The 12,916-nt window shown below is 43.3% G+C and overlaps 1 protein-coding gene across 1 annotated transcript in view; it reads right to left on the bottom strand.

The window, feature by feature from the left end:
* Positions 1-12,916, bottom strand: part of prss59 (serine protease 59, putative) — a gene marked incomplete at its 5' end in the record, with an annotated part of 33,766 nt that overhangs the window by 17,599 nt on the left and 3,251 nt on the right. The window contains one exon of the mRNA XM_079732747.1: positions 11,832-12,013. Coding sequence (XP_079588873.1) covers positions 11,832-12,013 — 182 coding nt within the window. The remainder of the gene's footprint in view (positions 1-11,831; positions 12,014-12,916) is intronic.

Here is a 12,916-nt window from a genome sequence, read left to right as displayed (position 1 = left end):
AAGCAGGACCTCGAGGAAGTCGTCCTACAACACCAGGTTGCCTTCTCTGAGGTAACCGGGAGGACCACGGTCGCCCAAAATGACATTAAAACGAAGCCAGGCGTCACGGTGAGCGTCCCACCCTACTGGGTCCCAGAAGGCCGTAGGAACACTATCCCAGAGGAGGTCGCCAGAATGCTGCAGCTCTTGAGGAGTCTTGCAGCGCCTGGTCTAGCCCCGTCGTCCTGGTCCCCAAACCCGACGGGACCTTTAGGTCCTGCAAGGACTTCCGGAGACTGAATGAGGTCTCAGACTTTGATGCCTCCCCCATGCCCCGGGTCAACGAACTAATCGAGAGGCTCGGACCCGCCCGCTACCTCACCACCCTGGACCTCACCAAAGGCGTACTGGCAGGTTCCGCTCACAAAAGCCGATCGGGAGAAGAAGGCGTTTGCGACCCCGGGGGGTCTATATCAGTACACTGTCCTCCCATTCGGCGTCCATGGCGCACCTGCCACATTCCAGCTGATGATGGACCAACTCCTGCGGCCACACCAAGCATACGCAGCAGCTTACATTGAAGACATCATAATCCACAGCGCCAACTGGGATATCCACCTCCGACAGCTGCGGGCGGTCCTGGGGGAGTTGAGGAAGGCCGGCCTCACGGCCAACCCCGCCAAGTGCCGCCTGGATCTGGAGGAGATGTCCATCTGGGTTACCAAGTTGGACGTGGGAACGTCTGACCCCAGGAGACCAAGGTTGCGGCCATGAACATGAACGCATGGGTGAAGGACATGAACGCATGGGTGAAGAGGTGGTTCCTGGCCCTTCAGGATTATAGGTTCCAGGTGGACCACCGGCCGGGCAGGGAACACGCCAATGCCGACGCCCTGTCCCACTGCGATGCTTGCCATTGGTCAATCAGAGGCAATCCAAGGTTTCAACCAGTGCTGGAGGATCGTGGCAACCCGGTCCCAGCACCGCGCCCCAGGCGGCCCAGAGGAGAGGTGGTGGACGGCGTATACCACCGATATCCACCAGCTGGCACCAGAGAGTGTCCATTGCGCAACCCTAATCAGCACAATGGAGAACACCTGTGGCGGGGGAAGAGAAGTGCCAGGTACCAATAAAAGACTATGTTATGCTTTCTCAGGAAAGAGGAGCTGAAGCATGGCGTGACCTGGGAAACTCCAGGACCCGCATCGTCCGGTATGGCAGCAGGACTTAAAGGACGCTTACCCAGCACTCACCTGGAGCACGCACACTCGGACGGCGTAAACAGACGCGGAGCACGACGCTGAATCGGATCGCCAGACGGGAAAGATCTCCCGCATCTTGGGAGGAGATCGGCCGTTCCGGAAAGACAATTACTAAGACTCTCCCGTGGCTCACGGATCCACCATTATTATTTTCGTTTATCCTCGTGTTGGGTTCAGTCCCACATGTTTCCGTTTACCATTGAATAAATGCCTATTTTGGTTTAAAACAGTCCCTGACGTGTGGTACTTCAAGAGAGACAGAGACGACTTCCAGGTAACGATCGAGCAGCATGGACGCTTGAATAGTGTGCTTCCTAACGCCAACACAATAAACTTTGCAAGAACTCGAAAATATAACAAAGAAAGATACATGGTCGTTGAAAATGAGTGGAGGATCAAAGAAAGGAAAGAAGAAAAAAATCCTGAACGGTCAAGGTAAAGAAATACGTTGTTCTGACGAAGAATTAGACTAGCTAACTGAACCTACAGATATGGCTACACTGCAAGCTAGCTTAGATAGCATTAGCAAGCAAATCCAAGCCATGCAAAAAGAGCTGAAAATTGACCTGAAAACTGTCAAAGACGACATCACCATTCAAGAAAAAAATGAACTGGCTGAGTTTAAGGAGGACATTAACCAGAAACTTGTCAAAATAAATGCAGACGTAGAAGAGCAAAATGATAAGATAGATGCCGCTTTGACTCGCACTGAAGAAGTCGAGCGGTGGAGTACTGATGCAAAACGTGCACTGAAGGACATAATAAAGGAACAGAAAATAATGGATAGGCTAGATGACTTAGAATCGAGATCCAGGTGGAACAACCTGCGAATATACGGCATTCCAGAAGATGCAGAGCTGAGAAGCGAATCGGTCGTGGTGTTTATTGACAAATGGTTAAAAGACAAGCTTTCATTTGAAACAGACAGTTGAAAGCTTGTCTGTTTCAATTGAATCAGATTCAATGAGCCCACCGAGCCCTGGCGCCGAAGCCAAAGACAGGACAACCACCAAGGTCAATTGTCCTCAACTTTCAGCAGTTTAACGTGAAGGAGATGGTTTTGAAACAGGCGTGGGGAAAAAGCTTGGAGAAAGTAGGAATTATTTTGATCATGACTACTCTGTGGATGCTGCAACAACGCAAAGCGTACGCGAACGTGGAGAAGATTCTAAAGGGGAAAGGCATCCGCTTTCAGACACCCCTCAACAAGATGTGTATCCACTGGGCTAGTGGAATGAAGACGTACAGCAGTACGGAGGAAGCAGTTGGTGACATGAGGAAAAAAGGATATGAAGTAGATTACATCACCGATACCAGAGGCGCTACAGCCTGTGACACGCTCCATTCAAATGGAGCCTTGGGCACGCGTCGGGAGAGAACGACACCGAACCTCACAGGCAGGCGAGCTAAAGGACGGCTGCAAGAATTCCAACGCGAGGACAACAACGCGAGATGAATACCTGACTCTAAGTATAAATGTGAATAACATATCCTTGAAGTGTAATACAGGTCAAAGACAGAAAAAAGTTAGTGTTAAATTCGATGTGACCTAAAGGGATTTAGATATCAAACTTGTTGTCTCAAAGGGACTGAAGCACAGCTGCCTACAACATAGTCTAGTATGGGCAGGTCTACCCCTTAAGGGTTACATCTTACTACTAGCTGGGGGCCCCTTCTCTTGTGGAAGGCATTTCCCCTCAAAACTAAAGGGGGGTCAACATATGAGGGTTGTTGACATCTCTTTTAGAAGGTCGCTTTTTCTGTTTATATTTATGTTAGGTCATTTTTTCATATGTTTGTTTCATATGATGTTAAGTGCCTGTGGTTATGCACTGTTAGCCTGAGGGGGAGCCACCACAATGTGAACAGACCAAAAACAGCCTATGAATACCAAACAAGAATGTATTAAACTTATGTCTCTAAATGTTAATGGCTTAGGAAACCTAGTCAAAGAAGCAAAAATTAAAAAGGAGAGTACGCAGATTAACATTCTACAAGAAACCCACCTTTCACAAACAGAATATGAAAAGTTGAAAAGATTTGGATTTAAAAACACTTTCTATAGCTCCCATTCTAACACCCGCAAAAGAGGTGTTGCAATTCTAATTTGTAATGCCACCAACTTTGAATATTTGAATATAATGGACGCTATATTATTGTAAAAGGAACAATTGACCAAGCAATGGTAACATTGGTGAACAAATATGCTCCACCTGAAAGTGATAAACACTTCTTTAAATCCCTATTTGATTTGATTGCTGTGGAAATAGAAGGTGTATGTATATGTGGAGGAGATAAGATAAGATAAGCCTTTATTGTCATTGTACAGTCGCCTATACAATGAAATTGGGAGTGCCAGTTGAAGGTGTATTACACATACAAAAAAACAAACAAGCAATTTAAGTTAAACATTCAAAAAAACAAGACAAACAAGAAAAACATTTGCAACAAGACAAGGACAGGCGAGGTGAATAATAAATATAAAAGGACATACGCATATTGCACTTTATAGAAAGTGAGGTATATGTGTGTCTGTTTAATGTTTTATGTTTTATGAGTGTTAAATGTCCTGATTGCCCAAGGAAAGAAGCCGTTGTTCAGTCTGTTGGTTCTGCTCTTCAGGCTCCTGTACCTCCTACCAGAGGGCAGTAGGCTGAGCAGGTGGTGGCTGGGATGTAGGTGGTCACGGATGATCCTTCTTGTTCTTGAGATGCATCGAGAGTTGGCGATGTCATCCAAGGAGGGCAAGGGAGAGCCAATAGTTTTTTCAGCTGACCTTATCACCCTCTGCAGCCTTTTTCTGTCAGCCACTGTGCAGCCAGCATACCACACAGTGATGGAGAAGGCCAGCACTCTCTTGATGGTGGAGCGGTAAAAGGTCACCAGCAGCTTCTCCTCCAGTTTGTTTCTCTTGAGTACCCTCAGGAAGTGGAGTCGTTGTTGGGCCTTCTTCACCACCGCTGATGTGTTAGCTGACCAGGATATGTCCTCAGAAATGTGAGTTCCCAGGAACTTGAAAGTGGAGACTCTCTCCACACAGTCAATATTTATGTGGAGAGGGGCGGGGTCAGCTCTGTGTCTCCTGAAATCCATTATAACCTGCTTTGTTTTTTTTGTGTTAAGGGTCAGGTTGTTGGCAGCACACCACTCCACCAGCCGCTGCACCTCATCCCTATAGGCCGTCTCGTCTCCTCCGGTTATGAGCCCCACCACAGTCGTATCATCCGCAAATTTGACTATTGTGTTGGTGGGGTGGGTGGGAGTACAGTCGTGTGTAGATGGCATACAGGAGTCGGCTCAGCATGCAGCCTTGTGGAGAACCCGTACTGAGCATGAGGGTGGAGGAGCTGTGGGTGCCAATTTTAACAGACTGCGGTCGATTTGCAAGAAAATCTTTTATCCAGGCACAAAATGCGGGGGGGAAGTCCAGGGCAGCCAGCTTGCTCACAAGGATGTCAGGGATGATGGTATTAAAGGCAGAGCTGTAGTCGACAAAGAGCATCCTTACGGAGGTCCCCGGGTGTTCCAGGTGGCTGAGTGCGGTGTGGAGGGCTGTGGAGACCGCATCATCAGTTGATCGGTTTGCAAATTGGAAGGGGTCAAAGGTTGAAGGTGTTCAAGGGCATTCTTTGATGTGATGAGTCATAAGCCTCTCAAAACATTTTGCAACCACTGGTGTTAGTGCAATGGGTCTGTAGTCACTGAGGTTATTGATAGTTGAATTTTTTGGAACAGGGATTATGGTAGCCGACTTGAGACATGGTGGGACGGTGGCATGTGTCAGGGACAGGTTGAAGACCACTGCTAGCTGATCAGCACAAGCTTTGATTACTTCGCCAGGCACTCCATCAAGTCCAGTTGCTTTTCTTGTGTTCACTGACCTGAATACACGACTCACTTGATGTTCCTGGATATTGAGTGTGTGTTGGCTTGTGGTCAGAGGGGTCAGCATGTCTGTGTTGGGCCTTGTTGCCTCAAAGCGGGCAAAGAAATGGTTTAATTCCTCTGCCAGCGAGGCGCTGGCACTGATGGTCACTGAGGGGCTGCTTTTGTAGTTTGTGATATGTTTTAATCCCTGCCACACTTGACGTGGGTTGTTGTTTGTCAGATGGCCCTCAGCCTTCCTTTTGTAGGCCTCCTTCGCACCTTTAATGCCTCTCCTCAGGTTCGCTCTCGCCATGCTGTACAGGGCATTGTCCTTTGTTTTGAACGCGGCATTTCGGGCTCTCAGGAGTGACTGGACTTCACTTGTCATCCAGGGCTTTCGGTATGGATAGACTTTGATGTTCTTATCAACCGTCACATTGTCGGTGCAGTATTTGATGTATGACAATACGGTGTCAGTGAAGCCCTGTAGATCCTGTTGTTCATGGATACTCCAATCTGTGTGAGCGAAGCAGTCCTGCAGTTGGGAGAGTGCACCCTCTGGCCAGGTTTTTACAGTCTTTGTGACCGGCTTGGTTTTCCCCCTAAGGGGAGTGTATGCTGGGATGAGGAGCAGCGAAAGATGGTCAGACAGGCCCAGATGTGGAAGGGGGACTGCTCTATAAGCATGCTTTATGTTAGAATAGACACGGTCCAGTGTGTTGTTTCCTCTGGTGGAGCACTCTACATACTGTACAAATCTGGGAAGGACTGTCTTTAGGCATGCTTGATTAAAATCCCCAGCGATGATGTGTACCCCATCAGGATGAGCTTGCTGCTGTTTATTGACACTGTCATGTAGGTAGGTAAGAGCTATGCTAACATTTGTATCTGGTGGAATATAAACAGCAGTGATAATTACCACTGTCAGCTCTCTGGGCAGATAAAAGGGTCTGCAAACTACGGTCATTGCTTCTATGTCCGGGGAGCAGTGAGTGACTGTGCTCTTACTGCTTGCGCACCAATCATTGTGCACATAAACACACAGTCCTCCTCCTCTGCTCTTACCGGAGTCCTTGTTCCTGTTGGAGCGGGGGATAGTGCGTTCCTCTAGTAGAACTGACGCATCCGGGATCAGCTGATGTAGCCAGGTCTCCGTGATGATCATAACACAGCAATCCCGAACAAAGCTGCTAGATGTAGTTCCAATTCGTCGATTTTGTGAACGATACATCTTGCGTTAGTCAGGAAGATGCTGGGTAACTGGGTTTGAGAGGCTATTTCCGTAGCCGGGCTAGAAGACCCGCTCGGCAACCCCACTTCTGCCTACGCCTCTTGCTGGGGCCAACAACAATCCAAGGGGACTCCGGTGACCTCACTATGTCGAGCGGGATGTTGTGATTCCGCTGGAAGCCACTCGTAACTGCAACCTGACAACGTAACCCGATGTTCAGGAGCTGTGTGTGGCTGTAAATATGTTTAGCTTGACACCACGTCCTAAGACGCACTAAAAAAACAAACAACACGAGCATAGAGAGAACATTGAGATCATATTGAGATCTCAATGTGATTATGAACTATGACCTAGACACAACTAGTCGCAAGAAAAATAGGAAACCTATCACAAAGGTTTTTTATGCAGAAGGAAGACAGGGATAGAATACAGGAATGTCAAATTGGAGTGGCTGATTTGTCGGACCATAGCCCAATCTATTTAAAAATATATTTGAAGTCCAGACGAAAAGACACAATATGGAGATTAAACGTGGGGATATTAAATAACAAACAGGTGGTCGAACAAATCAAAGCTGAAATACAGAAGTATGTAGAGGAGAATGATAATGACGAGACAGACCCAGCAATACTATGGGATGCTCTAAAAGCTGTCATGAGGAAAATTAATTGCAATTACAAGTAAAATTAAAACAGAAAAAGAAACTCAGTACAAGTCTCTGTTAGCTGACCTGAAACAATTGGAACAAAAACATAAAGAGAAAATAGAGCAACAAATGAAAGAGGTGAGAAACCAAATTAATAGAATACTACAACAGGAAATAGAGATAAAGGCTAGGTATTTAAAACAAAATTACTATGAATTAGGACCTAAAGCTGCCAAATTATTGGCGAGAAGATTACGTAAGCAACAGGCAGGGATTACAGTCAATAAACTATGTGATCCTAAAACCAGCCAAATTAAATATGAACCAAAAGAAATTGAAAATATGTTCAGGGATTATTACAAAGATCTTTACGCCCAAACATCGACAACAAATCATAAGGATACTAAAAAATATCTAGACTCCCTGGATGTGCCGTCTATAGGTAAAGTGCAAAATGAACGCATAACAGCAAAGATATCTACAGATGAAATCCAAAAGGCAATAAGAAAATTGAAGACAAGGGTAGAAATCCGTCCCAAGTAGTGACGGATTTCCATGTGGTACAAAAAACTTGAAAAAGATCTGTCGCCAGTATTAATTAGAGCCTTTAATTGGACCATTACCAAAGATAACACTCCTCCCTCGTGAAAGGAAGCAATAATTACAGTCATTCCCAAACCACTAAAGGATAAAGAATACTGCCAAAATTATAGACCAATATTAATTCTTAATATAGATTATAAACTTTATACGACTATAATTTCAAACAGGCTCCAAACAATAGTATCAGATTTGATAGATGAGGACCAGACTGGCTTTGTCTTAGGTCGACAAACTCAGGATAATATCAGGAGAATACTTTTTTTTTTTTTTTTACACATTACACATAAAATACAAAAAAATAAAATACCAGCAGCATTGATCAGCCTAAATGCCGAAAAGGCATTCGATATGGTCAACTGGGATTTTCTATATTCAACCTTAGAAAAATTTGGATTTAATGAGAAAACAATTCAATGCATCACATCACTCTATAGCAAACCAACAGCTAGAATTAAAGTAAACGGCTCACTATCGGACAGATTTACTTTGGAAAGAGGAACCAGACAGGGCTGCTGTCCCAGCCCTATATTGTTTGCTCTCTATATAGAACCATTAGCTCAAATGATTAGACAAGGGGATGTAATAACAGGAATAGGTATCAATGACCAAAACCATACTATAACGCCTCGTGCCCACGGCACCGTCAGTCAAAGGATGTCGGAAGGCGTGGCTGACGGATGGGGGAGCTTTCCAGGGTCGTCAGAGCCCAAGTAGTGTCACAGTGCTTACATTTGCATACGCGATCCAATTGGATGACGGATCCGTTGCTGCTGAAAAAGTTGAACATTTTTCAACTTTTTGACAGCGCCAAAGGCTCCAACGGAGCGCACGGATCCACAATGCATTACGCGTCCATCCCCATTCAAAGTCAATGGGGATCAGTCAACGGACGGATGCAGTGGGCACGAGGCGTAAGTCTTTTCGCGGACGACGTTTTGATCATATTAAAAGATCCAGTAAACTCCTTTATGAAACTTCTGCAAATTTTAGAATATTTAGGCGTACACTCAGGTTACAAATTAAACATATCTACAACTCAAATTCTCATGTTTTACTGCTCTCGAAATGAAGAACTTGAAGAATTTTAATTAAATTGGAAAGCTAAATCAATGCAAAATTTAGGCATTGCCATAACCAAAAACTTGTCACAGCTTTTCCGAAACAACTATGACCATATTGATGGCAACATACGGAAAGATATTGAAAAGTGGTCAACTTATCCACTGAGCCTCACTAAGTGCAGTGAAAATGAATATTTTGCAAGGAGCCCAATGGACGGAAGGACCCAAAATGCATTTCGCGAGCACCCACTGCAAAGTCAATGAGATCCGTTGACGGACGGAGGTAGTGTGAACAACTGTGATGTGCAGGTTATCCAGGAGGGTGAAATGAGAAACTTTCAAGATTTAAAAAATACTTATGGCCTAAAAAAATCAGGACTTATTCAGATTCTTACAAATGAGGGATTACAATATAAAAAGATTAAGAAACACGCTGATGAGATACATCCTATGGTTAAAGTGATTGTTCAATCTTACAATGATGTCATTCCCAGAGCTGTGTTAATTCTGTATTCTTGTTTGATGGAAGCTAAGAATGATTCAACCTTATATGTCAAAGCTAAATGGGAAAAAGAACTGAGTGAAGAGATCCCGGACACCATGTGGTATGATGTGTGGACAATACACCAGACAACTACACAGTCACATGGATGGAGAGAATTCACTTGGAAAAACCAAATTCGCCCAACGCCTAGCAAACAAATGAACACACAACAACCCTGCTGGAGAAACTATATGGATCCTAAGCATACACACGTGTTTTGGAGCTGCGGTAAAATTCAACCTTTCTGGGAATATATCCATGTCGTGCTGTGCGAGTTTCTAGGATACAAAATCCCCCGAACTTGTCTTGTCCTATACCTGGGACATATGGAAGGAACTGTGCACAAAGGAGACCAATATATGATTACGATTCTTCTTGCTGCAGCAAAAAAGGCTATCACTAAGAACTGGCTCCAGTCGGTTGCACCTGACTACAGACAATGGCTCAACATTATCGGTGATATTCAAACAATGGAGAGACTCACATGTAGATTAAAGACTAAGGAAGACTCATTTTCTAAAGGCTGGGATAAATGGTTACTGTACATTTAAAAACATCAAGACATGTAAAATATTGTTTATATGTAATGTGGATTTTCCCCCAACAGGCACTGTTCCCCTTTAATTTCCCCACTTTATATCTTTCTCTTTCACTATACTCTTCAAAAAACAAATAAAAGAAAAAAATGTTAAAAAAAAAAGAGACAGAGACACTCACGGGGCAGGGTCGCCACAATGCGTTTATATAAATGTATCTATTATTTTTAATTTAATTTAAGAAATTAAATAATTTGTATCCTTATTATGATGGTGTAAGGGTCCTTCTCTGTATGTTGTTAAAACAAAAAAAATACAATAAATATATGTATATAAAAGAGTGATTATTTGAGTGTAATCTTTGAAATGCCATGACCATCCGACAGCTATAAGGGAGAGTAATGCTGTGAGGATATCTGTCCAGAGTTGACTGCACCTGGCTCTGGATAAGCGAATGTCGATTTTATTGTGCTCCCGGCAGTCTCAATGTGGCTATCTTCCGCTCTTTAGTGCCCTGCCTAACTGGTTCTGGTGTTAAGCAGTTTGATCTTGTCAAACCATGATGTAGAACAAATGACCCACACCACACAGGAGGGTATGGTATGTATGCTAGGGTTGCGACAAAATATCGATACAGCGATATATAATCGCTCTTCTTGCGATAAGAGAATCGATACACTAGCGCCAAATATTGATATAATATACGTACATATCTTTTTAAGAATTTATTTTGCATTTTTATGCTTTATTCCTGAAGAGTAAGACACATAAGAAATATCGCCCCAAGTATCAATATTTTTTATTAGTGCTGTCAGTTTAACGCGTTATTAACGGCGTTAACGCAAACCAATTTTAACGGCGTTCATTTTTTTTTATTGCGCGATTAACGCTCTTTTGGTTTGACAAACTTTGTAGTTTTTTCACCTGCTGTCTAGCAACAACTAGTCACGTTAGAAAAACTACAACAACATACCGGATCTAACTCCTTCAAAGTGTGTTTGTGTTTGTGTGTCACTGTGTTCGAGCCTGCACAGAGTTTAATGTTGTCATTAGCGGTTACATCTTTCTGACCAATCGCAGTTCAAGGCCCACCTGGGCTGTAACACTTCGGGAGGGGCCGCTGAGTTACTCCCCTCTAGACAAAATCAACTTGGTTGCGACGTTGACAGTTTGTGAGTGTTGCGGCTGTTGAGCGAGTGAGAGGTTGTCGGGGGGCGCTGCAAGAAACTTCTATAAACGCAATATTGTTATCCCGCAGTAATCAGCCCGACAGCCCCGAAACGTTAACGGTGTTAACGTGTGTGTGTGTGTGTGTGTGTGTGTGTGTGTAGGCGTTATTTCGATAGCCTGGTAATGTGTATAGGCCTATGTACGGTAGGAATATTCATACTGGTTTAAATAATAAATGTTATAGTATTTCCCATCTTTGCTGAGCAAGAGTTTTGCTCGAAAGTTCAGTGATTGAAACAAATAAAAGCCTGGGCTATTGAAGTTTTACGGTAGGCCTACCACTGTCATGCACCTACCCGATGTCAAGTGGACTGGGTTGAATTCACTGCAGATCTCTCTTCTTATATACATCTTACCAAATATATTTTATTACCGTCCTTCTCAACACTCTCTGATCTCACTAAAAGGCTAGAAGCACGAAATCAAGGGACATTTAGAATAGAAAAAAATGTGTGATGAATCGCAAGTCAACTATGACATTAACGCGATTAAATATTTTAATCGCTTGACAGCACTATTTTTTATTAATGAAATAAGGCGCTCAAAAATAGATCAATATGGCGCTCAACACATGAATAAAGGAAACTTGAAGTTAACTAACCAAAGGCTGAAAAACTCAGTTTGGACCATAAATAAAGAACAAAATCCAGCACTATACCCTTTCAGACTCATTTCGAATTCATCATTAGACATATATAGGATGATGAATGAAGATGAGATGAATAAAGTATATCTTATCTTATATATCGATGTATCGTTAGAGGATTGTCTAATGCAGAATCGCTGTATTGCGATATTATCGGTGTCGCGGGCCATGTATCGTGTATCTGATCGTATCGTGAGGTACCCTGTGATTCCCACCCCTTACATACACGGTGGGGTGACTCTTTCCGTAGAAGCGGTGCTCCAGCATCAAACACAAAGCGCCCATCTGCTGGGCGTAGAGCAGCCAGGTGCCATTCTCCATCCAGGCTGGGTTGGCGGGGCCTTCTCCACCTATCATCAGGAACACAGGCCCCCCGTCCCGGTAGAACTGCTCCTTCACAAAGTACCTCTGGGGGGAAACAACAAGGGGTTTGGGGGAGAAAGACTGTGGGTTGAATCCATAAACTCTCACTTTTAAAATACTCGTCCAAATCGAAACTTCTTGAAGAGTGGCCATCGACATGCATGCCTACTGTCTTGGAGGTATCACAGAAAAGTCACCACCAAATTTGAATTGTCATTCTCTTGTTACTCGTCTCTACATCTATACATGCAAACATGCTGCAAACTAAGGGCTCTGATCACGACATAAATAAATATTAGAGCATTTTACACCACACAACAATTGATCTGTTTAGAAGGGCTGAATAATTTGGGGTAATAATCGAATTGCAATTATTTCTACCAATATTGCGATTGCGATTTAAAATGTGATTTTTTCCTTTTTAGAAGGTGACATATTATAGCATATAATTAGCTGTGTAATTAGCTATAGAGTGTAATTAGCTGTTATAAGCCGTTTTGAAAATCTGCCTCTTCCATCTGTAAAGTTCCTTATGTTCTGTATTATTCACTCAACAAGCAATAAATCATTCTATAGTATGACCAACACAACATTGGAAGCATAAAACATATAAACTGATCTTTCCTTTAGGCCAGGCCTATGTGTTGAGATGAATTGATGCATGAATTCATATTAGAACATCTTTATTTAACTATTGAATAAATAAATGAAAAAATAAATATGAATACTAGAAAATGCATTTCCTGCAGAAAATGCGGTGAGGGCTGTAGTGCAAAATACAGGTTGAAAATATATTTTAGTAAAGCCACATAGTTTAAGACGTAAAGAAATGTTAAATGGCTCGAATCAAGTGAAGGGATTTGAAGAGTCTAAATGGAGTAAACAATGTAATCATGCACACAATTTAAAATAGTTAAAATGGTTGGGAACAAATAAAGTGAAGAGTTA

The sequence above is a fragment of the Pollachius pollachius genome (assembly GCF_949987615.1).
Source record: "Pollachius pollachius genome assembly, chromosome: 3".
In the NCBI taxonomy this organism is placed as follows: Eukaryota; Metazoa; Chordata; class Actinopteri; order Gadiformes; family Gadidae; genus Pollachius; species Pollachius pollachius.
This window is presented reverse-complemented; position numbering and strand designations above follow the sequence as displayed.